This window comes from Tauraco erythrolophus, chromosome 15, assembly GCF_009769465.1.
Source record: "Tauraco erythrolophus isolate bTauEry1 chromosome 15, bTauEry1.pri, whole genome shotgun sequence".
Taxonomy (NCBI): Eukaryota; Metazoa; Chordata; class Aves; order Musophagiformes; family Musophagidae; genus Tauraco; species Tauraco erythrolophus.
In genome coordinates, this window is record NC_141479.1 from 1,182,329 (window position 1) to 1,208,918 (window position 26,590).

The 26,590-nt window shown below is 60.4% G+C and overlaps 1 protein-coding gene across 1 annotated transcript; it reads left to right on the top strand.

Moving 5' to 3' along the window:
* Positions 1-1,777: 1,777 nt before the first annotated feature.
* On the top strand, positions 1,778-14,492 carry LOC147527722 (uncharacterized). The gene is made up of 4 exons (XM_086621236.1): positions 1,778-1,786; positions 5,374-5,529; positions 13,771-14,235; positions 14,349-14,492. Exons 1-4 carry the CDS (start codon positions 1,778-1,780, stop codon positions 14,490-14,492), a joined length of 774 nt encoding a protein of 257 aa, XP_086477362.1.
* The last annotated feature ends 12,098 nt before the right edge of the window (positions 14,493-26,590 follow it).

The following is a 26,590-nucleotide window of genomic DNA, read 5'->3' on the forward strand; positions in this document are numbered from 1 at the left end:
AGACATTTTGTGCCTTATCCCAGAAATGGATGTCCCCAACGGACCCCCCATAGCTGGACACGTTGATGATGGCTGCCTTGCTGCAGCTCAGCGCTGAGCCCGGGCTCCCTTGGGCAGCCTTCTTCAGCAGGGGCAGGAACGCCTGCGAGGAGAGGAGAGGAGACAGGGGCACTGACGGCAGTGGCACAGGGGAGAGGACCAGCTCCTTCCACAGCGGGCAACGTTGACCCAGAACTGGAGCATCCTCCCTCCTCTTCCCACTGCCCCAGCCCACCAGCCTCCAGCTCCTGAGCTCCAGACCACGGCTCCACAATCTTCTTTTAGAATGAGAGCCCATCAGGCACCAGAGCAGAGCCAGGACGCTCTCTTACCTGCCCTTTATAGCTCCTGTGATCGTCCAGCACCACGATAAGGTACGCTGGTAAGAGCTGCCGTGTGGTGTTGGGGTGAGGGTCTCACCTGGCCCATCAGCAGAGGCCCAATTGTGTTGGTGGTGTAAGTCTGGGACATTCTCTCCAGCGTCTCATTCTCAAGTGTGTCGTATATGAGCATCGCAGCGTTGTTGATAAGGAGGTTCAGCCCTGAGCCCCCCAGCTGCTCCCCGACTCTGGCTGCAGCTGCCTTGACGCTGGCGGGGTCGCTGACTTCTGCAGACCCAAAACAGGGGAGGTCAGTGTCTTCGTGGTGGCTTGGGGTCCCCGGTGTACCCCCAGTGATGTGCCCTTGGGGCAGGCTATGGGCAGGAGGGATATTAGCGCTCCGTATCCTTGTAGGCACCAGCACATTTGCACGGCTCCCTCCCAGCACAGAGCACCCAGGGCCTGTGCAGCACCGGGACACTCGCCAGAGAAACCGGGGTGAGGGACCCCCACCTCGGGGCACCTACCGAGCGGGATGATGACCAGGTTGGGGTGCTTGGAGGCCAAATTCTGTAACTCCTGCAAGAGAGGGGATCGTGTGGGCACAGCGAGGCAGGAGGGGCTGCGCACAAGCTCAGCCCTTCCCAGGCAAAGTCCACGTCGCTCCGGCTCCATCCCTGCACTGCCTGGCTCCCAGCTCCCTGCTCTGCTCTGACTGCCCTGTTCCTGTCGGATGGGGCTCTGTGCCTCTGGCACGCACCCTGTGCCACTGTCCCCTCCCACAGCCCTCGCACAGCTGGTCCCACAGCCGTCCCAGCCCGGCTGCCCTGTGCCGCGGTGCCCGGCTGCAGCTGGAGCCCTCTGCAAAGCCCGTCCCTGCTCCAACCTGCTGCTCCGTCCCTCTGGCCCGCTCCGTCCCAGCCCAGCCTCACCTGCGCTCGCTGCCCCTTGGGGTCCCGACAAGCCGCAAAGACCCACTGGGGTGGCTTGGGCATCCCCAGGAAATGCCGGACGAGCCCCAGGCCGATTCCCCGGTTGGCCCCAGTCACCAGAACGGAGCGGACGTGCAGCTCGGCCATGTCCTTCTCTCCCTCTGCTCCGGCGTGCCTTGTTTGCTCGGCTGCCCGGTGCTTCTTATAGCCTGTCCCACGGGCACCCCACCCACCCGGGGCTTGCACAAACTCGGGGCTTGGCTCCAGGTACAACCTCTCCAGCTCTTCAGACTCTCGAGGACACAGCTCCTGGCTGGGAGCCAGCCCTCGCTGCCAAAGGGCGAAAATCACTCGGCTTTTTCAATCCAACTGGGCCCTTGGGAAACATGGTGGAAGAACCCGGGAGCTACTGGCCAGCCTGGCCAGGAGATACTGGCGTGGATGAGGAGGGAGGGAGCAGCACATGGCAGGGATGTGGGATGCCCCATGGCTCAGGTGGGCTTTAGAGCTTCACCAGCATCCTGCGGGCTGAAGGGGCTTTCCCCATCATACCAGGTTGGGCCTCAGATGGCTGCGGGCAGACGTTCTCCGTCTTGCTCTTGCCTCTTCTGAGCCAATGCCCGTTCACCAATTGTCCATGAACCATCCGTGGAACGGAGCAAATCCAGCGTGGGCAGCAGGTCGAGCGAGGGGATTCTGCCCCTCTGCTCTGCTCTCCTGAGAACCCCCTGCAGTGCTGCGTTCAGCTCTGGGGTCCCCAACATCAGAAGGACATGGAGCTGTTGGAGCATGTCCGGAGGAGGCCACAAAGATGATCCAAGGGCTGGAGCACCTCTGCTATGGAGACAGGCTGAGAGAGTTGGGGTTGTTCAGCCTGGAGAAGAAAAGGCTCCAGGGAGACCTTCCAGCAGCCTTCCAGTACCTAAAGGGGCTACAGGAAAGATGGAGAGGGGCTTTGGACAAGGGTGTGTAGTGACAGGACAAGGGGTAATGGCTTTAAACTGCAAGAGGAGTGGTTTAGATTAGATAGAAGGAAGAAATTTTTTACAATGAGGGTGGCGACAGGTTGCCCAGAGGAGTTGTGGCTGCTCCATCCCTGGAAGTTTCAAGGCCAGGTTGGATGGGGCTTTGAGCAACCTGGTGTAGTGGAAGGTGTCCCTGCCCATGGCAGGGGGGTTGGAACAAGATGATCTTGAAGGTCCCTTCCAACACAAATTGTTCTATCATTCTATGATCAATCCAGCACAGGACAGCTGTGGTTTTGAGCGGTTTTTGTCAAAACAGCACAGACGACACCAAGATCTGGACGTCATACCTTTGAGAAATATTCTCAAGAAGAGCAGGACTGGCTTTCAGGCTCTGAGAGATCACTTTGATATTCTATATTTCCCCTTTTTAATGGCCACAGACCACAGCTATACTTGCCGACACATGCCATGTGCACGAGAGCTCTGCTCCTCCACGGTTTTCTTCTTCCAGTTGCAGGAGGCGGCCATCACCCACAGTCTGTTAGAAACCTCTGCCGTGCCTCAGAACCAGGCAGCATCAGAAACAAAAAATTATTTTTGCTGTGTCACCGTGTTTTTGCAGCCTTCCATTGTTTTGTGAGTCATAACTTTCTAAGGTTGACTTTGCTCTGGGGCCCCACACCGCATCGTTAATCATTAGAGTTTAAACAAGTGCTGCTTCTCCAGGAGCCAGAGTCCAACCTGGTGCAAAGAGGTGGAGGAGAAACCAACCAGCCTTGCCTGGTTCCCAACCAGGACTCTTCACAAGTCTCCAAAGGATGTCAAACCAGCTCCTGAGAAGGGATCCAGGTGGTTCTTGTGCTCTGAGGTGTTCTTGCATGGTCTAAACCTTAAGCCGAGCCTTCTGCACACCCCTCTCCTATAGCCCTATTTCACCTATGGATGCTTTCCATCTCACCACGCCAGGAAGGGTCAGCACCTGTTTTCCAAGCCACCGTCACACCTTCTCCGCTATCGGTTGCTGCAAGTTCATCACCACCTAGATGTTTGCCCAAAGGGCAGCGATAGTGCTGCCTACAGAGGTATTGAGAAATAGGCTCTCCTCTGCTAGCCAGGGGAATGGGCATGTGACACAATTGTCTTTAATACCTTTAATCCGCTGTGCAATTAAGAATAATCTCACTGTCGTTTATCACATTATTTCCTCCACAATGTTTTCAGGGCTGTTTCCAGCTATGTCATCACCTATTAGTCCCTTGCTGAAGAATCAGTAGATAGTGATGAATGAACATCGAGGGGTAGGGTGAGACTGACTCAGCCCTGTCACTGTCTGAAGCTGGGCAGGTCGTGTCCACCCTCCCTGACTCATTTTCCTTTTGGCTGAAGAGGACAAACAACACCTCTTTGTGAAGGTGCAGGGATTAAGGGCGAGAGCCTGTGTTTAAAGGCAGCCCCCAAGCAAAGCAAGGAGGTCTCTAAACGGTGTCTTACCATGAGAAGAAACCAAGGCTGAGGCAGGTTTCCAAGCAGCCTCTGCCCAGTGCAGAAGACGGCTGCAGGAACTACTGGGACTCTTAAGATCCAGATGAATCTGTGGGGAACCATATGCCACTTGTGGCTACCTCAGGCAGGGAGTAAAGGCATTCCTCCTTTTCCAAGCTTAAGATGGTCCAGGCTCCAGAGAATCCTGCCAAAGCCCCTGAGCCAGGGGCTTCCTGGAAGCAAAGCATTTCTGAAGACCTCAAACCAACTTGTTGGAAATAGCAGGCACAGAGGTTTAGATGGAAGCTGGGCTGGATGACCAGTGTTGATGAGTGTCAAACACAATGCCAAGAGAGGCACAAAGAGCAGAAAACATCTTGGCTCCCTGCATTTCTACACCAGACACACGGACAAGTGGCTTAAGCAGGATGGAGAGGACTCTGCTTGCGGGAGAGATCACAGAGGAGTCAGTTTTCCTTCAATGCTGCTGGACTTGGGCAGGGTGGAGGGGCACAGCCACCTCCTGCCCAGAATAGCCATAGAATCATAGAATCATAGAATCATAGAATGGTTAGGGCTGGAAGGGACCCTCAAAGGTCATCTAGTCCAACCCCCCCGCAAGGAACAGGGATATCTCCAACTAGATCAGGTTGCTCAGGGCCTCGTCCAACCGGGCCTTGAACGTCTCCAGGGATGGAGCATCCACCACCTCATTGGGCAACCTGTTCCAGTGTTCTTCAACTCTCATGGTAAAAAATTTTTTCCTAATATCCAATCTGAATCTACCTCCCTCTATTTTAAAACCATTACCCCTTGTCCTATCACAACTGGTCCTCCTGAACAGCCTCTCCCCATCTTTCTTGTAGGCCCCCTTGAGGTACTGGAAGACCTCTATAAGGTCACCCCGGAGCCTCCTCTTCTCCAGGCTGAACAGCCCCAACTCTTTCCCCTGTCCTCATAGGAAAGGTGCTGCCATCCCAGACTCTCAAAAAAATTTTTTATAATGAGGGTGGTAACAGGTTGCCCAGAGAAGCTGTGGCTGCCCCATCCCTGGAAGTGTTCAAGGCCAGGTTGGGTGAGGCTTTGGGCAACCTGGTGTAGTGAAAGGTATCCCTGCCCATGGCAGAGGGCTTGGAACTAGGTGATCTTGGAGGTCCCTTCCAAGTCAAATCATTTGAAGATTCTATAATGCAAGTGTCGGTTCAGATGTCACGCTGCTATTGGTGAATTCATTACATGCAGTGCCACCTCAGCTGGGTGGCTTCTTACTCTCTTGAATGATGTAGACTGATGGGGACAAGACCAGGGCCGTGGGTCTCCTCTGCCCACCCAGAGGAGCAGGGAGGCTGGGAGGCAGCTCAGCCCAGCTCCTGCATCTCCCATGCTTCATTCGTCCCCAGATGGAGCTCCTGCTTGCCCTGGGCTGGCTGTGCTACCTCGCTCCCTCCCCAGAGAAGGAAAAGGGAAAGGCTGGAGCCCATCACATCCTTGGGGCGATCTGCTGATCCACTGCCCTTCTATTGGTGATGTCTGACCAGCTGCTCGTCCATGGTCTGTGACAGAGATCTCCCAGGTGGTTCTCCAGCTTGGGGTTTGTCATGCATGCACAAGGCATGAGAGTCTTTGGATCAGGAATTTCTGCTCCTCCTGGAGAAGGCAGTGAAGGGCACGGAGAAGGAGGGGCTGAGCAGCAGCACGGCAGCCGTCATCAACGTCTCCACCAAACTGGGCTCCGTCGGGCTGTGCCTTGGGGTGCCAGAGGCCCCCATGTACCCATACCGTGCCAGCGAGGGGAGATGCCAGGGGAGGTTCCAGGGATGCTCTGCTGTGCACCATGCCCATGAATGGGAGCCCATGGGGACACCCACCTGCCCCAGGCCACCCAGCCCCTGCCTGGTTCTCCCCAGCAGAAGCACAGAGACACAGAGCAGCAGCACCCGGGACTGAGCCTTTCAGGCAGCTTGTGCCGACGATTTTCCCCAGGGCAGGATCCCATTTCCCACCTCCACAGCCCTTTTCTGCCTGGGAAACATCCCCTGCTCCTGCCCACCCATGCCCCGAGTTGTGCTGGCACGGCGCTGCCTCTTCCAGGCTGCCCAGAACATGGTGACGAGGTGCACGGCTGCGGAGCTCCAGGACAAGGGGATCTTGTGCGTGGCCGTCACTCCTGGCTGGAGGAGGACGGTCACGGGGCCACAGAAGGCACTGGGCTGTGCAGGGGAGGGTCAGCAGGACCCCCACTATACCCCCAGCTCCCGGGGAGGGCAGGGTCACTCAGGGCAGGGGATGTTGTGCGGTGCTGTGGGCTGCCAGGACCCTCTCCTGGGGTGGAGCAGGCAGGGAGAGCCAGCCCTGTCCCCCTTGCCCAGCACGGAGAGCAGGGGGTGGCAGTAAGGAAAACGACCCCCGTGAGCACCGTGGGTGCTGCTCCCCCGGCCCTGCACCCTCCGGTCTGCTCAAGCCCCCGGCAGCGACGCTGCACCTCGGCCTCTTCTGCAGGCACCCGACAGGGGAGCGCAGCGTGTGGGGCACCCTGGCCGTACTGGCAACCTCTCGCAGGGCACCTCCGGCACCTTCCTGGGCTGGGAAGGGAACAGCCTGTCCCATGACGGACAGACGGACAGGTGACGGTGCCTCTTGCCCTCACCGCAGCATCCCACTCGCGGGCTCACCCCTCCGCGTGGTCTCCCCACCCTGGGCTGCCAGGGAGAGGAGAAGGGCACGGGGGCAGCTTCTCTCCCCTTCCCCACCCCACACACGGCCCTGCAGCCCCCCCTGTGCCCCGCACCTCTGTAAACGCCGGGAGCTGACGCCTCTCGGCTCCATGTCGGCACCCACAGCCTCAGCCCCCTGGCCGAGCCCGGCACCTGCGCCCCATGTGCTGCCCGAGCGCTGTGTGCCCGTCTGTCCTGCCTGAGACCACACGTCCCCTGGCTGAGGGGAGAGGGCAGCTCGTCCCTGCGACCCCCAGCCCCTCAGGCACCCCAGGGCAAGCACAGCCCTGGGGGTGCCCCACAGCCGGGCAGGGGGAATGGCAGCCCTGCGGATGCTGGGGATGTTCCCCAGCCCTGCGGATGCTGGGGAGATCTCTCTGCTCCCGGGAGAGGGGCTCTGCCCCAGCTCCAGTGCCTGTTGGAGGGGACGTCTCCAGAGGACAGTGCTGGTGCCGCAGGACCCACGGGCTGTCACTCGTGGGGACCCCAGTGAGAGCCGTGGGGTGGGCAGGCGGCTGCGGGCACCGCCGCACGCCGGGAGAAGGAGCGGGGCTGCACAGCAGAGCTGGTGGCTCTCGGGCATGGCTTTATTGAGGGTGTGGGGCAGGTGGGAGCAGCAGCACGGGGACCCACTGGCAGGAGGCCGGGCACCAGGTCTCACCAGGGCACGACTTTCCCTTCCCAGTCCCGGAAGGTGCCGGTGTCCTTCTCGGAGAAGGAGGAGAGCACCTGCAGCATCCCGCGCACGCTGGCATCCACCGTCACGGGGGGCTGTGGGGCAGAGGGGCAGAGGCAGCCTGTGCCCGAGGCCTGGCCAAGGGCTGCCCTGGAGCAGCCGGGGTCAGGGGAAGGAGCTGCTCGAGGGCGAGGGGAAAGCCAGTGACCCCGGGCAGAGGGGCTGAGTGGGGAGCCGAGGGCATGGGGTTACCCAGCAGGCAGGGCGGGGGGAGCTGCCCAGGCAGGGCTGGGGTAGGCAGGGGGGTGGTCAGGGGCTCAGGGCAGCACCTCCCTCCCCTGGAAAATCTGCACAGGGGCTCTGATGGACCCACCCTGGCAAAACTCTTACCGTGTGTCCAGCTGCGGACCCCATGTCGGTTTGCACCCAGCCAGGGTGGAGAGCGGCGCAGAGGACACCGTGCTCCCGGTAGCCCAGGGCCTGGCACCTGGTCAGCATGTTGAGAGCAGCCTGCGGGGAGACAGGGCAGGGATGGCGGTGGGAAGGGAACGGTGGCTGCAAGGGGACACGTGCAGACATCATGGCAGGGACAGGGCAGGGGAGGCAAATGTGTTCCCCGTATGGCACGGCTGTACCTTGCTGCAGCGATACGAGAGAAATGGCATGATTTCAAAACCAACAGGAGAAGTGATGGAGCCCGCAGAGCTGGAAATGTTGATGATGGCTGCCTTGCTGCAGCTCAGTGCTGAGCCTGGGCTCCCTTGGGCAGCCTTCTTCAGCAGGGGCAGGAACGCCTGCGAGGAGAGGAGAGGAGACAGGGGCACTGATGGAGGTGGCACAGGGGACAGGACCAGCTCCTTCCACAGTGGGCAACGTTGACCCCAGCACCGGAGCATCCTCCTTCCTCTTCCCACTGCCCCAGCACGTCAGGCTCCAGCTCCTGAGCTCCAGCCCATGACTTCACCAGCTACTCATAGAGTGAGAGCTCCTCAGACACCGGAGCAGAGCCAAGACCTTCTCCCACGGGTGCTTCATGCCCCCTGTGATGGCCCAGCACAGGGAGCCAGCGCTGCGGGAAGGGATGCTCCCTGGAGCTGACCTGCAGTACTGGGGCGAGGGTCTCACCTGGCCCAGCAGCAGAGGCCCAATAGTGTTGGTGGTGTAAGTCTGGGTCATGTTCTCCAGTGTCTCATTATCAAGGGAGTTCGGTTTTGCAATTCCAGCGTTGTTGATGAGGAGGTTCAGCCCCGAGCCCCCCAGGTGCTCTCCGACTCTGGCTGCAGCCGCCTTGACACTGGCGGGGTCGCTGACTTCTGCAGACCCAAAATAGGGGAGGTCAGTGTCTCTGTGGTGGCTTGGGGTCGCCAGTGTACTCCCAGGAACATGCCCTTGGGGCAGGCTATGGGCAGGAGGGACAGTAGTGCTTCCTGTCATCTCAGGCACCAGCCCATTGGCACAGCTCCTTCATGGTACAGGGCACCCAGATCATGAGTGCAGGATCAGGACAGTCAGCAGGTAAAAAGGGGTGAGGGACCCCCACCTCGGGGCACCTACCGAGCGAGACGATGACCAGGTTGGGGTGTTTGGAGGCCAAATTCTGTAGCTCCTGCAAGAGAGGGGATTGTGTGGGCACAGCGAGGCAGGAGGGGCTGCGCACAGGCTCAGCCCTGCCCAGGCAAAGTCCACATCACTCTGGCTCTGTCCCTGCAGCACCGTGCTTCCAGCTCCCGGCTCCAGCTGCCCTGTTCCCGTTGGGTGGGGCTCTGTGCCTCTGGCACGCACCCTGTGCCACTGTCCCCTCCCACAGCCCACGCACAGCTGGTCCCACAGCCGTCCCAGCCCGGCTGCCCTGTGCCGCGGTGCCCGGCTGCAGCTGGAGCCCTCTGCAAAGCCCGTCCCTGCTCCAACCTGCTGCTCCGTCCCTCTGGCCCGCTCCGTCCCAGCCCAGCCTCACCTGCGCTCGCTGCCCCTTGGGGTCCCGACAAGCCGCAAAGACCCACTGGGGTGGCTTGGGCATCCCCAGGAAATGCCGGACGAGCCCCAGGCCGATTCCCCGGTTTGGCCCCAGTCACCAGAACGGAGCGGACGTGCAGCTCGGCCATGTCCTTCTCTCCCTCTGCTCCGGCGTGCCTTGTTTGCTCGGCTGCCCGGTGCTTCTTATAGCCTGTCCCACGGGCACCCCACCCACCTGGGGCTTGCACAAACTCGGGGCTTGGCTCCAGGTACAACCTCTCCAGCTCTTCAGACTCTCGAGGACACAGCTCCTGGCTGGGAGCCAGCCCTCGCTGCCAAAGGGCGAAAATCACTCGGCTTTTTCAATCCAACTGGGCCCTCGGGAAACCTGGCAGAAGAACCCGGGAGCTACTGGCCACCCTGGCCAGGAGATGCTGTCGTGGGTGAGGAGGGAGGGAGCAGCACGTGGCAGGGATGTGGGATGTCCTACGGCTCAGGTGGGCTTTAGAGCTTCACCAGCATCCTGTGGGCTGGAGGGGCTTTCCCCATAGTATCAGGTCGGGCCTCAGATGGCCGCGGGCAGACGTTCTCCGCCTTGCTCTTGCCTCTTCCGAGCCAATGCCCGTTCAACGATTGTCCATGAACCACCCGTGGAGTGGAGCAAATCCAGTGTGGTCTACTGGCAGCAGGGAGCGGTCCCTGCACTGCTTGCCCATCACGTCTCTGCTGGTCATGGGCTCCATCCCTTAGGGCTGCTGCCTCACTGTGCCCTGGGCTGAGCAGCTGCCCCACCACTTCTGCCATGCTGGGGCCACCGCTGCTCTCGGGACCTCCGCTCTGGGCCTTCCCACTTTGAAAATCAGCTCATCATCTCGTACCTCCTTTGCGCGGCTCTTCTCGTGCTCGTCACGGGAAGGATAAAAGGTCAGGGCTTTGCCCAAAAGCTTGAGGGAGCTTACCCAGGCTCAGGTGGCTCTGAAGGCTGCCTAGTCTCACCTGAAAGCCAAGGCCTGAACCTCCTCATCAGCGACCCATTCCAATGGGGGTCTGCTACAGACCGAATGACCAGGAAGATGGGACGGATGAGACCCTCTACAGACAGAGAGGAGCAACCTCATGTTCACAAGCCCCAGTCCTCATGGGGGACTTCACCCAACCTGATATCATTTGGAGGGACAACACAGCAGGGCATAAGCAATCCAGGAGATTCCTGGAACGCGTTGATGACACCTCCCTTCTCCAAGTGATAGAGGAACCAAGGAGCAGAGGTGCTATGTTGGACCTTGTTCTCACCAGGAAGGAGGAGCTGGTAGGGAATGTAGAACTCAAGGCCAGCCCACGCTGCATTGACCATGAAATGGTGGAGTTCAAGATCCTTAGGGCGGCGAGGAGGGAACACAGCAAGCTCAGTTACCCTGGACTTCAGAGAGCAGACTTGGGCCTCCTCAGGATTCTGCTCGGTAGAGTCACATGGAAGAAAGTCTGGGAGGGAAGAGGGGCCCGAGAAAGCTGGTTAATGTTTCAGGATCACTTCCTTCAAGTCCAGGAGCGGTGCGACACAACAAAGAGGAAGTCGAACAAAACCAGCAGGAGGCTATGTGGATGAACAAGAAGCTCCTGGACAAACTGAAGCATGACAGGGACACCTACAGAGGCTGGAAGTAAGGAGAGGTAGCCTGGGAGAAATACAGAGAAATTGTCCAAGCAGTCTGGGATCAGGTCAGGAAAGCTAAAGCCCTGATAGAGTTAAATCTTGAAAGAGACATCAAGGGCAACAAGAAAAGCTTCTATAGGTACTTCAGTAATAAAAGGCAGAGTAGGGAAAATGTGGTCCCTCTCTAGAAGAAAACGGGAGAGCTGGTTACCCAGGATCTGGAGAAGGCTGAGGTACTCAATGACTTGTTGCCTCAGTCGTCACTCTGAAGTGCTCTATCCGCTCTGCGCAAGTCGCAGAAGGCAAAAGCAGGGACTAGGAGAATGAAGAAGCACCCACTGTAGGAGAAGATCAGGTTTGAGACCATTGAACCACTCGGTAGATGAGGAATGGGCTGGATAGACTCACTCAAAGAATTGCAGTCAATGTCTGAGTGGAGGCCAATGTCTGAGTGGAGGCCAGTGATGAGTGGTGTTCCTCAGGGGTCAGTACTGGGGCTGTTGCTGTTTAACATCTTTGTTGACGACATGGACAGTGGGATCGAGTGCAGCCTCAGCAAGTTTGCAGATGACGCCAAGCTGTGTGGTGTTGTGGACATGCTGGAGGGAAGGGATGCCATCCAGCGGAACCTTGACGGGCTGGAGAGGTGGGTCTGTGAGAACCTCATGAAGTTCAACAGGGCCAAGTGCAAGGTCCTGCACGTGGGTCGAGCAATCCCAAACACAAGTACATGCTGGGTGGAGAATGGATCGAGAGCAGCCCTGAGAAGGACTTGGGGGTGTTGGTTGAGGAGAAGCTCAACATGAGCCGGCAATGTGCGCTAGCATCCCAGAAAGCCAACCGTGTCCTGGGCTGCACCCAAATAGCGTGGGCGGCAGGTCGAGCGAGGGGATTCTGCCCCTCTGCTCTGCTCTCCTGAGACCCCCCTGCAGTGCTGCGTTCAGCTCTGGGGTCCCCAACATCAGAAGGACACAGAGTTGTTGGAGCATGTTTCGGGTAGGTTGGAGGATTCGGCAAGGAGACACACACACGTTGCAAAGCTCAATACCAGCACTATTTATTAGTCAGCAAAATAACTCATTCACTCTCATTTTTCACTCGCTTCGTCCGTCTCCTGCTGTTTCCCCCACGGGAGAGCAGACCCACGGATCACAACTCCGCACTCGCTTCGTACCATGAGCACGTCTCAGTCACCCAGGCACACGCAGGACGAGATGCCAGAGTTCAGAGTTGTGTTGGTGACGTGTTCCAGACACATCTATATGTGCCTAGAAACCCTACAGGCAGTTTGCCCGCACGCTGCCCTGACCCAGATCACTTACAGACTCGCCAGCGCTGCCGCTCCTGCTGCGGTGCCATGGTCGACCCTCGGGCACTGTTGCGCCTCGGGGCGGGGACTGGCAGGCACCTCTCAGCAGGCATCCCTGCGGAGGCTCCGACGATGGAGCGCGTCTCGACCCGCACCCCTGGCGGGCTGTTGCACCTTTCGTCCTTCCACGCAGGGCCCGTGCGGGCAGGAGCAGTGGCATTCCGCTCCACCTTTTTTGGTATGTAAGATTCCCACTGTTGTGCCTGCGCACAGCAGCTGGGGGGTTGCCCAGTGGTCTGCCTTCCTCACTAAGTCTTCCTCTTCTCACGTCTTGCACATTCGGTTTCTCCTTGTCTACCAAAAGCTCCGAGTTTCTGCCTACTCAGTTCTGCAAAGTCCCAGTCCGGCTCCATCAGTTCCAAACACCGTATCCAGTGCATCCTCTGAGCCATAGTCCCAGCTTTGCTCTACCGGCTCTGAAACCCCGTGTCCCGTCCCACTGCACACAAGGTTTTCATCTTCTCACCCTCAGAGTTGTAATTAGCACATGGCCAGTCGCACACTCGCTGAGAGCAAAACTCGATCAGCCATCAGTGCAGCAGCACTTAGTCAATGGAGAATTGTTCAGTCAATGAACCCAAACGACATTCGCCGCGTCAACTTTTTCACGCTCCCCTACAGAGCGGGTCCAGAGGAGACCACAGAGATGATGCAAGGGTTGGAGCACCTCTGCTATGGAGACAGGCTGAGAGAGTTGGGGTTGTTCAGCCTGGAGAAGGCTCCAGGGAGACCTTCCAGTGCCTAAAGGGGCTACAAGAAAGCTGGAGAGGGGCTCTGGACACGGTTGTAATGACAGGACAAGGGACTATGGCTTTGAACTGAAAGAGGGGAGAGTCCGATGAGATCTAAGGAAGAAATTCTTCCCTCTGAGGGTGGTGAGGCACTGGACCAGGTCGCCCAGAGAAGCTGTGGCTGCCTCATCCCTGGCAGTGTTCAAGGCCAGGTTGGATGAGGCTTTGAGCAACCTGGTGTAGTGGAAGATGTCCCTGCCCATGGCAGGGAGGTTGGAACTACATGATCTTGAAGGTCTCTTCCAACCCAAACCATTCCATGATTCTATGACATGTGTGTCAGTTCAGATGTCACACTGCCATCGGTGAATTCATTACACGCAGTGTCACCTCAGCTGGGTGGCTTCTGACTCTTCAATGAGAAGGACTGATGAGGACAAGACCAGGACTGTGGGTATCCTCTGCCCACCCAGGGGAGCAGGGAGGCTGGGAGTCACCTCAGCCCAGCTCCAGCATCTCCCACGCTTTGTGCGGAAGGAGGGGCTGAGTAGCTGCAGGGCACCGTCATCAGTGTCTCCACCAAGCTGGGATCCGTCGGGCTGTGCCTCAGGGTGCCAGAGGCCCCCATGTACCCGTACCTTGCCAGCGAGGGGAGGTGCCAGGGGAGGTGCCGGGGATGCTCTGCCATGCACCGTGCCCGTGAAGGGGAGCCCATGGGGACACCCACCTGCCCCAGGCCACCCAGCCCCTGCCTGGTTCTCCCCAGCAGAAGCACAGAGACACAGAGCAGCAGCACCCGGGACTGAGCCTTTCAGGCAGCTTGTGCCGACACTTTTCCCCAGGGCAGGTTCCCATTTCCCACCTCCACAGCCCTTTTCTGCCTGGGAAATGTCCCCCCCTCCTGCCCACCCATGCCCAGAGTTGTGCTGGCACGGCGCTGCCTCTTCCAGGCTGCCCAGAACATGGTGACGAGGTGCACGGCTGCGGAGCTCCAGGACAAGGGGATTTTGTGCGTGGCCGTCACTCCTGGCTGGGGGAGGACGGACACAGGGACGCAGAAGGCACTGGGCTGTGCAGGGGAGGGTCAGCGGGACCCCCACTGTACCCCCAGCTGCCAGGGAGGGCAGGGGCACTCGGGGCAGGAGATGTCGTGCGGTGCTGTGGGCTGCAAGGACCCTCTCCTGGGGCGGAGCAGGCAGGGAGAGCCAGCCCTGTCCCCTTGCCCAGCACGGAGAGCAGGGGGTGGCAGTAAGGAAAACGACCCCCGTGAGCACCGTGGGTGCTGCTCCCCCGGCCCTGCACCCTCCGGTCTGCTCAAGCCCCCGGCAGCGACGCTGCACCTCGGCCTCTTCTGCAGGCACCCGACGGGGGAGCGCAGCGTGCGGGGCACCCTGGCCGTACTGGCAACCTCTCGCAGGGCACCTCCGGCACCTTCCTGGGCTGGGAAGGGAACAGCCTGCCCCATGACGGACAGACGGACGGATCACGGTGCCTCTTGCTCTCACCGCAGCCTCCCGCTTGCCGGCTCACCCCTCCGCGTGGTCACCCCACCCTGGGCTGCCAGGGAGAGGGGAAGGGCACGGGGGCAGCTTCTCTCCCCTTCCCCACCCCACACACGGCCCTGCAGCCCCCCCTGTGCCCCGCGCCTCTGTAAACGCCGGGAGCTGACGCCTCTCGGCTCCATGTCGGCACCCACAGCCTCAGCCCCCTGGCCGAGCCCGGCACCCGCTCCCCACGTGCTGCCCGAGCGCTGTGTGTCCGTCTGTCCTGCCTGAGACCACGCGTCCCGCGGCAGAGGGGAGAGGGCAGCTGGTCCCTGCGACCCCCAGCCCCTCGGTCCGCCCAAGGCAAGCACAGCCCTGGGGGTGCCCCTCAGCCGGGCAGGGGGAATGGCAGCCCTGCGGATGCTGGGGATGTTCCCCAGCCCTGCGGATGCTGGGGAGATCTCTCTGCTCCCGGGAGAGGGGCTCTGCCCCGGCTCCGGTGCCTGCTGGAGGGGACGTCTCCAGAGGACAGTGCTGGTGCCACAGGACCCACGGGCTGTCACTCGTGGGGACCCCAGTGAGAGCCATGGGTGGGCAGGCGGCTGAGGGCACCGCGGCACGCCGGGAGAAGGAGCGGGGCTGCACAGCAGAGCCGGTGGCTCTCGGGCATGGCTTTATTGAGGGCGTGGGGCAGGTGGGACAGCTGGCACGGGGCCCCGCTGGCAGGAGGTCGGGCTGGCGTCTCACCAGGGCACGACTTTCCCTTCCCAGTCCCGGAAGGTGCCGGTGTCCTTCTCGGAGAAGGAGGAGAGCACCTGCAGCATCCCGCGCACGCTGGCATCCACCGTCACGGGGGGCTGTGGGGTAGAGGGGCAGAGTCAGCCTGTGCCCGAGGCCTGGCAAAGGGCTGCCCTGGAGCAGCTGGGGCCATGGGAAGGAGCCGCTCGAGGGCGAGGGGAAAGCCAGCGGCCCCGGGCAGAGGGGCTGAGCGGGGAGCCGAGGGCATGGGGTTACCCAGCAGGCAGGGCAGGGCAGGGTGGGAGGGTGGTCAGTGGTCTCTGACGGACCCTCCCTGGCAAAACTCTTACCGTGTGTCCGGACTCAAACCCCATGTCGGTTTGCACCCAGCCAGGGTGGAGAGCGGCGCAGAGGACGCCGTGCTCCTGGTAGCCCAGGGCCTGGCACCTGGTCAGCATGTTGAGAGCAGCCTGCGGGGACACAGGGCAGGGATGGCGGTGGGAGGGGAAGGGTGGCTGCAAGGGGACACGTGCCGACCCCACGGCTGGGACAGGGCAGGGGAGGCAAATCTGTCCCCACTATGGCAGGGCTGTACCTTGCTGCAGCGGTATGAGACAAAGTGTCCAAAATCCCAGAACAGGATGTCTGCAATGCAGCCTCCAATGCTGGACACATTGATGATGGCTGCCTTGTTGCAGCTCAGCGCTGAGCCTGGGCTCCCTTGGGCAGCCTTCTTCAGCAGGGGCAGGAACGCCTGCGAGGAGAGGAGAGGAGAGGAGAGGAGAGGAGAGGAGAGGAGAGGAGAGGAGAGGAGAGGAGAGGAGAGGAGAGGAGAGGAGAGGAGAGGAGAGGAGAGGAGAGGAGAGGAGAGGAGAGGAGAGGAGAGGAGAGGAGAGGAGAGGAGACAGGGGCACTGACGGCAGTGGCACAGGGGACAGGACCAGTTCCTTCCACAGCAGGAACGGCCTCAGCACCGTAGAATCCTCCCTCCTCTTCCCACTACCCCAGCCCGCCAGCCTCCAGCTCATGAACTCCAGCCGACGGCTTCACAAGCTTCTCATAGAATGAGAACCCATCAGGCACCGGAGCATATCCAGGACTCTCTCCCACCTGCTCTTCATAGCTCCTGAGATGGTCCAGCACCACTATAAGGGACGCTGGCAAGAGCTGCCGTGTGATGCTTGGGGTAAGGGTCTCACCTGGCCCATCAGCAGAGGCCCAATCGTGTTGGTGGTGTAAGTCTGGGACATTCTCTCCAGCGTCTCGTTATCAAGTGTGTCGTATAGGAGCATCCCAGCATTGTTGATTAGGAGGTTCAGCCCTGAGCCCCCCAGCTGCTCCCCGACTCTGGCTGCAGCTGCCTTGACACTGGTGGGGTCGCTGACATCTGCAGTGGTGACACAGGGGAGGTCATTGTCTCCGTGGTGGCTTGGGGTCACCAGTGTGCCTTCAGGGACATGCCCTTGGGGCAGGCTATGGGCAGGAGGGACAGTGGTGCTCCGTGTCCCCGCAGACACCAGCCTGTCTGCACAGCTCCCTCCCAGCACAGAGCACCCAGGGCGTGTGCAGCACCAGAACATTCACAAGGAGAACTGGGGTGAGGGATCCCCACCTTGGGGGACATACCAAGTGGGATGATGACCAGGTTGGGGTGCTTGGAGGCCAAATTCTGTAGCTCCTGCAAGATAGGGGATCGTGTGGGCACAGCGAGGCAGGAGGGGCTGCGCACAAGCTCAGCCCTGCCCAGGCAAAGTCCACGTCGCTGCAGCTCCGTCCCTGCACCGCCTGGCTCCCAGCACCCTGCTCTGCTCTGACTGCCCTGTTCCTGTCGGATGGGGCTCTGTGCCTCTGGCACGCACCCTGTGCCACTGTCCCCTCCCACAGCCCACGCACAGCTGCCCTGTGCCGCGGTGCCCGGCTGCAGCTGGAGCCCTCTGCAAAGCTCGTCCCTGCTCCAACCTGCTGCTCCGTCCCTCTGGCCCGCTCCGTCCCAGCCCAGCCTCACCTGCGCTCGCTGCCCCTTGGGGTCCCGACAAGCCGCAAAGACCCACTGGGGTGGCTTGGGCATCCCCAGGAAATGCCGGACGAGCCCCAGGCCGATTCCCCGGTTGGCCCCAGTCACCAGAACGGAGCGGACGTGCAGCTCGGCCATGTCCTTCTCTCCCTCTGCTCCGGCGTGCCTTGTTTGCTCGGCTGCCCGGTGCTTCTTATAGCCTGTCCCACGGGCACCCCACCCACCCGGGGCTTGCACAAACTCGGGGCTTGGCTCCAGGTTCAACCTCTCCAGCTCTTCAGACTCTCGAGGACACAGCTCCTGGCTGGGAGCCAGCCCTCGCTGCCAAAGGGCGAAAATCACTCGGCTTTTTCAATCCAACTGGGCCCTCGGGAAACATGGTGGAAGAACGCGGGAGCTACTGGCCAACCTGTCCAGGAGAGGCTGTCGTGGATGAGGAGGGAGGGAGCAGCACGTGGCAGGGATGCGGGATGCCCCATGGCTCAGGTGGGCTTTAGAGCTTCACCAGCATCCTGCGGGCTGGAGGGGCTTTCCCCATCGTATCAGGTCGGGCCTCAGATGGTCGTTCTCCGCCTTGCTCTTGCCTCTTCCGAGCCAATGCCCGTTCAACGATTGTCCATGAACCCGTGGAGTGGAGCAAATCCAGTGTGGTCTACTGGCAGCAGGGAGCGGTCCCTGCACTGCTTGCCCATCACGTCTCGGCTGGTCATGGGCTCCATCCCTTTGGGCTGCTGCCTCACTGTGCCCTGGGCTGAGCAGCTGCCCCACCACTTCCGCCGTGCTGAGGCCACCGCTGCTCTTGGGTCCTCCGCTCTGGGCCTTCCCACTTTGAAAATCAGCTCATCTTCTCGTACCTCCTTTGTGCGGTTCTTCTCGTGCTCGTCACGGGAAGGATAAAAGGTCAGGGCTTTGCCCAAAAGCTTGAGGGAGCTTACCCAGGCTCAGGTGGCTCTGAAGGCTGCCTAGTCTCACCTGAAAGCCAAGGCCTGAACCTCCTCATCAGCGACCCATTCCAATGGGGGTCTGCTACAGACCGAATGACCAGGAAGACGGGATGGATGAGACCCTCTATAGACAGAGAGGAGCAACCTCGTGTTCACAAGCCCCAGTCCTCATGGGGGAATTCACCCACCCTGATATCTGCTGGAGGGACAACACAGCAGGGCATAAGCAATCCAGGAGATTCCTGGAACGCGTTGATGACACCTCCCTTCTCCAAGTGATAGAGGAACCAACGAGCAGAGGTGCTATGTTGGACCTTGTTCTCACCAGCAGGAGAAGCTGGTAGGGAATGTAGAACTCAAGGCCAGCCCACGCTGCAGTGACCATGAAATGGTGGAGTTCAAGATCCTTAGGGCGGCGAGGAGGGAACACAGCAAGCTCAGTTACCCTGGACTTCAGAGAGCAGACTTGGGCCTCCTCAGGGATTTGCTTGGTAGAGTCACATGGAAGAAAGTCTGGAAGGGAAGAGGGGCCCAAGAAACCTGGTTAATGTTTCAGGATCACTTCCTTCAAGTCCAGGAGCGGTGCGACACAACAAAGAGGAAGTCGTACAAAACCAGCAGGAGGCTATGTGGATGAACAAGAAGCTCCTGGACAAACTGAAGCATGACAGGGACACCTACAGAGGCTGGAAGTAAGGACAGGTAGCCTGGGAGAAATACAGAGAAATTGTCCAAGCAGTCTGGGATCAGGTCAGGAAAGCTAAAGCCCTGATAGAGTTAAATCTTGAAAGAGACATCAAGGGCAACAAGAAAAGCTTCTATAGGTACTTCAGTAATAAAAGGCAGAGTAGGGAAAATGTGGTCCCTCTCTGGAAGAAAACGGGGAGAGCTGGTTACCCAGGATCTGGAGAAGGCTGAGGTACTCAATGACTTGTTGCCTCAGTCGTCACTCTGAAGTGCTCTATCCGCTCTGCGCAAGTCGCAGAAGGCAAAAGCAGGGACTAGGAGAATGAAGAAGCACCCACTGTAGGAGAAGATCAGGTTTGAGACCATTGAACCACTCGGTAGATGAGGAATGGGCTGGATAGACTCACTCAAAGAATTGCGGCCAATGGCTCAATGTCTGAGCGGAGGCCAGTGATGAGTGGTGTTCCTCAGGGGTCAGTACTGGGGCTGTTGCTGTTTAACATCTTTGTTGACGACATGGACAGTGGGATCGAGTGCAGCCTCAGCAAGTTTGCAGATGACGCCAAGCTGTGTGGTGTTGTGGACATGCTGGAGGGAAGGGATGCCATCCAGCGGGACCTTGACGGGCTGGAGAGGTGGGTCTGTGAGAACCTCATGAAGTTCAACAAGGCCAAGTGCAAGGTCCTGCACGTGGGTCGAGCAATCCCAAGCACAAGTACATGCTGGGTGGAGAATGGATGGAGAGCAGCCCTGAGGAGAAGGACTTGGGGGTGTTGGTTGAGGAGAAGCAAACCATGATCCGGCACCGTGCGCTGGCAGCCCAGAAAGCCAATCATGTCCTGGGCTGCACCCAAATAGCGTGGGCAGCAGGGCGAGGGAGAAGATTCTGCCCCTCTGCTCTGCTCTCCTGAGACCCCCCTGCAGTGCTGCGTTCAGCTCTGGGATCCCCAACATCAGAAGGACACAGTGTTGTTGGAGCATGTTTCAGGTAGATTTGAGGATTTGGCAAGGAGACACACACGTGGCAAAGCTCAATACCAGCACTATTTATTAGTCAGCAAAATGACTCATTCACTCTCATTTTTCAGTCGCTTCGTCCGTCTCCGGCTGTTTCCCCCACGGGAGAGCAGACCCGCGGATCACGACTCCGCACTCGCTTCGTACCATGAGCACGTCTCAGTCACCCAGGCACACGCAGGACGAGATGCCAGAGTTCAGAGTTGTGTTGGTGACGTGTTCCAGACACATCTATATGTGCTTAGAAACCCTACAGGCAGTTTGCCCGCACGCTGCCCTGACCCAGATCACTTACAGACTCGCCAGCGCTGCCGCTCCTGCTGCGGTGCCATGGTCGACCCTCGGGCACTGTTGCGCCTCGGGGCGGGGGCTGGCAGGCACCTCTCAGCAGGCATCCCTGCGGAGACTCCGACGATGGAGCGCGTCTCGACCCGCACCCCTGGCGGGCTGTTGCACCTTTCGTCCTTCCACGCAGGGCCCGTGCGGGCAGGAGCAGTGGCATTCCGCTCCACCTTTTTTGGTATGTAAGATTCCCACTGTTGTGCCTGCACACAGCAGCTGGGGGGTTGCCCAGTGGTCTGCCTTCCTCACTAAGGCTTCCTCTTCTCACGTCTTCCAATTCGCTTTCTCCTTGTCTGCCAAAAGCTCCGAGTTTCTGCTTACTCAGTTCTGCAAAGTCCCAGTCCGGCTCCATCAGTTCCAAACACCGTATCCAGTGCATCCGCTGAGCCATAGTCCCAGCTTTGCTCTACCGGCTCTGAAACCCTGTGTCCCGTCCCGCTGCACACAAGGTTTTCCTCTTCTCACCCTCAGAGTTGTAATTAGCACATGGCCAGTCGCACACTCGCTGAGAGCAAAACTCGATCAGCCATCAGTGCAGCAGCACTTAATCAATGGAGAATTGTTCAGTCAATGAACCCAAACGACATTCGCGCGTCAACTTTTTCACGCTCCCCTACAGAGCGGGTCCAGAGGAGACCACAGAGATGATGCAAGGGTTGGAGCACCTCTGCTATGGAGACAGGCTGAGAGAGTTGGGGTTGTTCAGCCTGGAGAAGGCTCCAGGGAGACCTTCCAGTGCCTAAAGGGGCTGCAAGAAAGCTGGAGAGGGGCTTTGGACACGGGTGTAATGACAGGACAAGGGACTAAGGCTTTGAACTGAAAGAGGGGAGATTCCGATGAGATCTAAGGAAGAAATTCTTCCCTCTGAGGGTGGTGAGGCACTGGACCAGGTCGCCCAGAGAAGCCGTGGCTGCCTCATCCCTGGCAGTGTTCAAGGCCAGGTTGGATGAGGCTTTGAGCAACCTGGTGTAGTGGAAGGTGTCCCTGCCCATGGCAGGGAGGTTGGAACTACATGATCTTGAAGGTCTCTTCCAACCCAAACCATTCCATGATTCTATGACATGTGTGTCAGTTCAGATGTCACACTGCCATCGGTGAATTCATTACACGCAGTGTCACCTCAGCTGGGTGGCTTCTGACATCGCAATGAGAAGGACTGATGAGGACAAGACCAGGACTGTGGGTATCCTCTGCCCACCCAGGGGAGCAGGGAGGCTAGGAGTCACCTCAGCCCAGCTCCAGCATCTCCCACGCTTTGTGCGGAAGGAGGGGCTGAGTAGCTGCAGGGCACCGTCATCAGTGTCTCCACCAAACTGGGCTCCGTCGGGCTGTGCCTCAGGGTGCCAGAGGCCCCCATGTACCCGTACCTTGCCAGCGAGGGGAGGTGCCAGGGGAGGTGCCAGGGATGCTCTGCCATGCACCGTGCCCGTGAAGGGGAGCCCATGGGGACACCCACCTGCCCCAGGCCACCCAGCCCCTGCCTGGTTCTCCCCAGCAGAAGCACAGAGACACAGAGCAGCAGCACCCGGGACTGAGCCTTTCAGGCAGCTTGTGCCGACACTTTTCCCCAGGGCAGGATCCCATTTCCCACCTCCACAGCCCTCTTCTGCCTGGGAAACGTCCCCCCCTCCTGCCCACCCATGCCCCGAGTTGTGCTGGCACAGCGCTGCCTCTTCCAGGCTGCCCAGAACATGGTGACGAGGTGCACGGCTGCGGAGCTCCAGGACAAGGGGATCTTGTGCGTGGCCGTCACTCCTGGCTGGGGGAGGACGGACACGGGGACGCAGAAGGCACTGGGCTGTGCAGGGGAGGGTCAGCGGGACCCCCACTGTACCCCCAGCTGCCAGGGAGGGCAGGGGCACTCGGGGCAGGGGATGTCGTGCGGTGCTGTTGGCTGCCAGGACCCTCTCCTGGGGCGGAGCAGGCAGGGAGAGCCAGCCCTGTCCCCTTGCCCAGCACGGAGAGCAGGGGGTGGCAGTAAGGAAAACGACCCCCGTGAGCACCGTGGGTGCTGCTCCCCCGGCCCTGCACCCTCCGGTCTGCTCAAGCCCCCGGCAGCGACGCTGCACCTCGGCCTCTTCTGCAGGCACCCGACGGGGGAGCGCAGCGTGTGGGGCACCCTGGCCGTACTGGCAACCTCTCGCAGGGCACCTCTGGCACCTTCCTGGGCTGGGAAGGGAACAGCCTGCCCCATGACGGACAGACGGACGGATCACGGTGCCTCTTGCTCTCACCGCAGCCTCCCGCTCGCCGGCTCACCCCTCCGCGTGGTCACCCCACCCTGGGCTGCCAGGGAGAGGGGAAGGGCACGGGGGCAGCTTCTCTCCCCTTCCCCACCCCACACACGGCCCTGCAGACCCCCTGTACCCCACGCCTCTGTAAACGTCGGGAGCTGACGCCTCTCGGCTCCGTGTCGGCACCCACAGCCTCAGCCCCCTGGCCGAGCCCGGCACCTGCTCCCCACGTGCTGCCCGAGCGCTGTGTGTCCGTCTTTCCCGCCTGAGACCACGCGTCCCGCGGCAGAGGGGAGAGGGCAGCTGGTCCCTGCGACCCCCAGCCCCTCGGGCAGCCCAGGGCAAGCACAGCCCTGGGGGTGCCCCACAGCCGGGCAGGGGGAATGGCAGCCCTGCGGATGCTGGGGATGTTCCCCAGCCCTGCGGATGCTGGGGAGATCTCTCTGCTCCCGGGAGAGGGGCTCTGCCCCGGCTCCGGTGCCTGCTGGAGGGGACGTCTCCAGAGGGCGCTGCCAGTGCCACAGGACCCACGGGCTGTCACTCGTGGGGATCCCAGTGAGAGCCGTGGGGTGGGCAGGCGGCTGCGGGCACCGCCGCACGCCGGGAGAAGGAGCGGGGCTGCACAGCAGAGCCGGTGGCTCTCGGGCATGGCTTTATTGAGGGCGTGGGGCAGGTGGGAGCAGTGGCACGGGGACCCACTGGCAGGAGGCCGGGCTGGCGTCTCACCAGGGCACGACTTTCCCTTCCCAGTCCCGGAAGGTGCCGGTGTCCTTCTCGGAGAAGGAGGAGAGCACCTGCAGCATCCCGCGCACGCTGGCGTCCACCGTCACGGGGGGCTGTGGGGCAGAGGGGCAGAGGCAGCCTGTGCCCGAGGCCTGGCAAAGGGCTGCCCTTGAGCAGCCGGGGCCGGGGGAAGGACCGCTCGAGGGCGAGGGGAAAGCCAGCGGCCCCGGGGAAAAGGGGCTGAGCGGGGACCCGAGGGCATGAGGACACCCGGCAGGCAGGGCGGGGGGAGCTGCCCAGGCAGGGCTGGGGCAGGCAGGGGGGTGGTCAGGGGCTCAGGGCAGCACCTCCCTCCCCTGGAAAATCAGCACAGGGGCTCTGATGGACCCGCCCTGGCAAAACTCTTACCGTTCCTCCAACTGAGCTGCCCATGTCGGTTTGCACCCAGCCAGGGTGGAGAGCGGCGCAGAGGACGCCGTGCTCCCGGTAGCCCAGGGCCTGGCACCTGGTCAGCATGGTGAGAGCAGTCTGCAGGGAGACAGGGCAGGGATGGCGGTGGGAGGGAAGGGTGGCTGCAAGGGGACACGTGCCGACCCCACGGCAGGGACAGGAGAGGCAAATGTGTCCCCACTATGGCAGGGCTGTACCTTGCTGCAGCGGTACGAGATATCTTGCAAGAGATCCCAACCATCGGGAGAAGTGATGGAGCCCGCAGAGCTGGAAATGTTGATGATGGCTGCCTTGCTGCAGCTCAGCGCTGAGCCCGGGCTCCCTTGGGCAGCCTTCTTCAGCAGGGGCAGGAACGCCTGCGAGGAGAGGAGAGGAGACAGAGGCACTGATGGAGGTGGCACAGGGGACAGGTGGCACAGCTCCTTCCACAGTGGGCAACATTGGCCCCGGCACCGCATCCTCTTCCCACTGACCCAGCCCATCACACTCCAGCTCCGGAGCCCATGCCGCGGTTTCACAACATTCTTCTTGAGCAAGAGCTCATCAGACACTGGAGCAGAGCCAGGATCCTCTTCCACCTGCCCTTTGTGTCCCCTGGGACAGCTGAGCTAGGATGAAGGTCCCACCTGGCCCATCAGCAGGGGCCCAATCGTGTTAGTGGTGTACGTCTGGGTCATGTCCTCCAGTGTCTCGTTATCAAGCAAATTCAACTTGGAAATTCCAGCGTTGTTGATGAGGAGGTTCAGCCCCGAGCCCCCCAGATGCTCCCCAACTCTGGCTGCAGCCGCCTTGATGCTGGCGGGGTCGCGGACATCTGCAGAGTCGAAACAGAAGAGGTCAGAACTTGAGCCCTGTGATGTCTTGGAGCCCCCTGCGTCCCCCAGTGAAAGCAGTTCCCAGTGTCCCTGCAGACACCAGCCTATAGGCACAGCTCTCTCTCGGTGCAGGGCACCCAGGGCATGCACAGCAGCAGGACACTCGCCAGGTAAAAAGGTGTGAGGGATCCCCTTGTCGAGGCACCTACCAAGCGAGATGATGGCCAGGTTGGGGTGTTTGGAGGCCAAATTCTGTAGCTCCTGCAAGAGAGGCGACCGTGTGGGCACAGTGGGGCACAGGAGGGGCTGCGCACAGGCTCAGCCCTTCCCAGGCAAAGTCCACGTCGCTGCAGCTCCATCCCTGCACCGCCTGGCTCCCAGCACCCTGCTCTGCTCTGGCTGCCCTGTTCCTGTCGGATGGGGCTCTGTGCCTCTGGCACGCACCCTGTGCCACTGTCCCCTCTGCACAGCCCACGCACAGCTGGTCCCACAGCCGTCCCAGCCCGGCTGCCCTGTGCCGCGGTGCCCGGCTGCAGCTGGAGCCCTCTGCAAAGCCCGTCCCTGCTCCAACCTGCTGCTCCGTCCCTCTGGCCCGCTCCGTCCCAGCCCAGCCTCACCTGCGCTCGCTGTCCCTTGGGGTCCAGACAAGCCGCAAAGACCCACTGGGGTGGCTTGGGCATCCCCAGGAAATGTCGGATGAGACCCAGGCCGATTCCTTGATTGGTGCCAGTCACCAGAACGGAGCGGACGTGCAGCTCGGCCATGTCCTTCTCTCCCTCTGCTCCGGCGTGCCTTGTTTGCTCGGCTGCCCGGTGCTTCTTATAGCCTGTCCTACGGGCACCCCACCCACCCGGGGCTTGCACAGGCTCGGGGCTTGGCTCCAGGTACAACCTCTCCAGCTCTTCGGACTCTCGAGGACACAGCTCCTGGCTGGGAGCCAGCCCTCGCTGCCAAAGGGCGAAAATCACTTGGCTTTTTCAATCCAACTGGGCCCTCGGGAAACCTGGCAGAAGAACGCGGGAGCTACTGGCCAGCCTGGCCAGGAGAGGCTGTCATGGGTGAGGAGGGAGGGCGCAGCACATGTCAGGGATGCGGGATGTCCTACGGCTCAGGTGGGCTCTAGAGCTTCACCAGCATCCTGCAGGCTGGAGGGGCTTTCCCCATTGTATCAGGTCGGGCCTCAGATGGCCGCGGGCAGACGTTCTCTGCCTTGCTCTTGCCTCTTCGGAGCCAATGCCCGTTCACCGATTGTCCATGAACCACCCGTGGAGCGGAGCAAATCCAGCGTGGGCAGCAGGTCGAGCCAGGGGAATCTGCCCCTCTGCTCTGCTCTCCTGACACCCTCCTGCAGTGCTGCCTTCAGCTCTGGGGTCCCCAACATCAGAAGGACATGGAGCTGTTGGAGCGGGTCCAGAGGAGGCCACGGAGATGATCCAAGGCTAGAGCACCTCTGCTATGGAGACAGGCTGAGAGAGTCGGGGCTGTTCAGCCTGGAGAAGAGAAGGCTCCAGGGAGACCTTCCAGCACCTTCCAGTGCCTAAAGGGGCTACAGAAAAGCTGGAGAGGGGCTTTGGACAAGGGTGTGTAGTGACAGAACAAGGGGTAATGGCTTTAAACTGAAAGAGGAGAGGTTTAGATTAGATAGAAGGAAGAAATTTTTTACAATGAGGGTGGCGACAGGTTGCCCAGAGGAGTTGTGGCTACCCCATCCCTGTAAGTGTTCAAGGCCAGGTTGGATCGGGCTTTGAGCAACCTGGTGTAATGGAAGGCGTCCCTGCCCATGGCAGGGGGGTTGGAACAAGATGATCTTGAAAGTCCCTTCCAACACAAATTGTTCTATCACTCTATGATCAATCCAGCGCAGGACAGCTGTGGTTTTGAGTGGTTTTTGTCAAAACAGCACAGACGACACCAAGATCTGGACGTCATACCTTTCAGAAATATTCTCAACAAGAGCAGGACTGGCTTTCAGGCTCTGAGAGGTCACCTTGATATTCTATATTTCCCCTTTTTAATGGCCACAGACCGCAGCTATACTTGCTGACAAGTATAGAGCCATGAACACGAGAGCTCTGCTCCACAGTTTTCTTCTTCCAGTTGAAGGATGCTGTGCCTCGGGGTGCCGGAGGCCCCCATGTACCCATACCGTGCCAGCGAAGGGAGGTGCCAGGGGAGGTGCCGGGGATGCTCTGCCATGCACCGTGCCCGTGAAGGGGAGCCCATGGACACCCACCTGCCCCAGGCCACCCAGCCCCTGCCTGGTTCTCCCCAGCAGAAGCACAGAGACACAGAGCAGCAGCACCC

Coding starts and splice junctions, on each gene's coding strand:
- LOC147527722 (XM_086621236.1), top strand. Junction 5,530..13,770: donor TGTACCCATACCGTGCCAGC/GAGGGGAGATGC, acceptor GTTGTGCTGGCA/CGGCGCTGCCTCTTCCAGGC. Junction 14,236..14,348: donor GCGTGCGGGGCACCCTGGCC/GTACTGGCAACC, acceptor CTCTCACCGCAG/CCTCCCGCTTGCCGGCTCAC.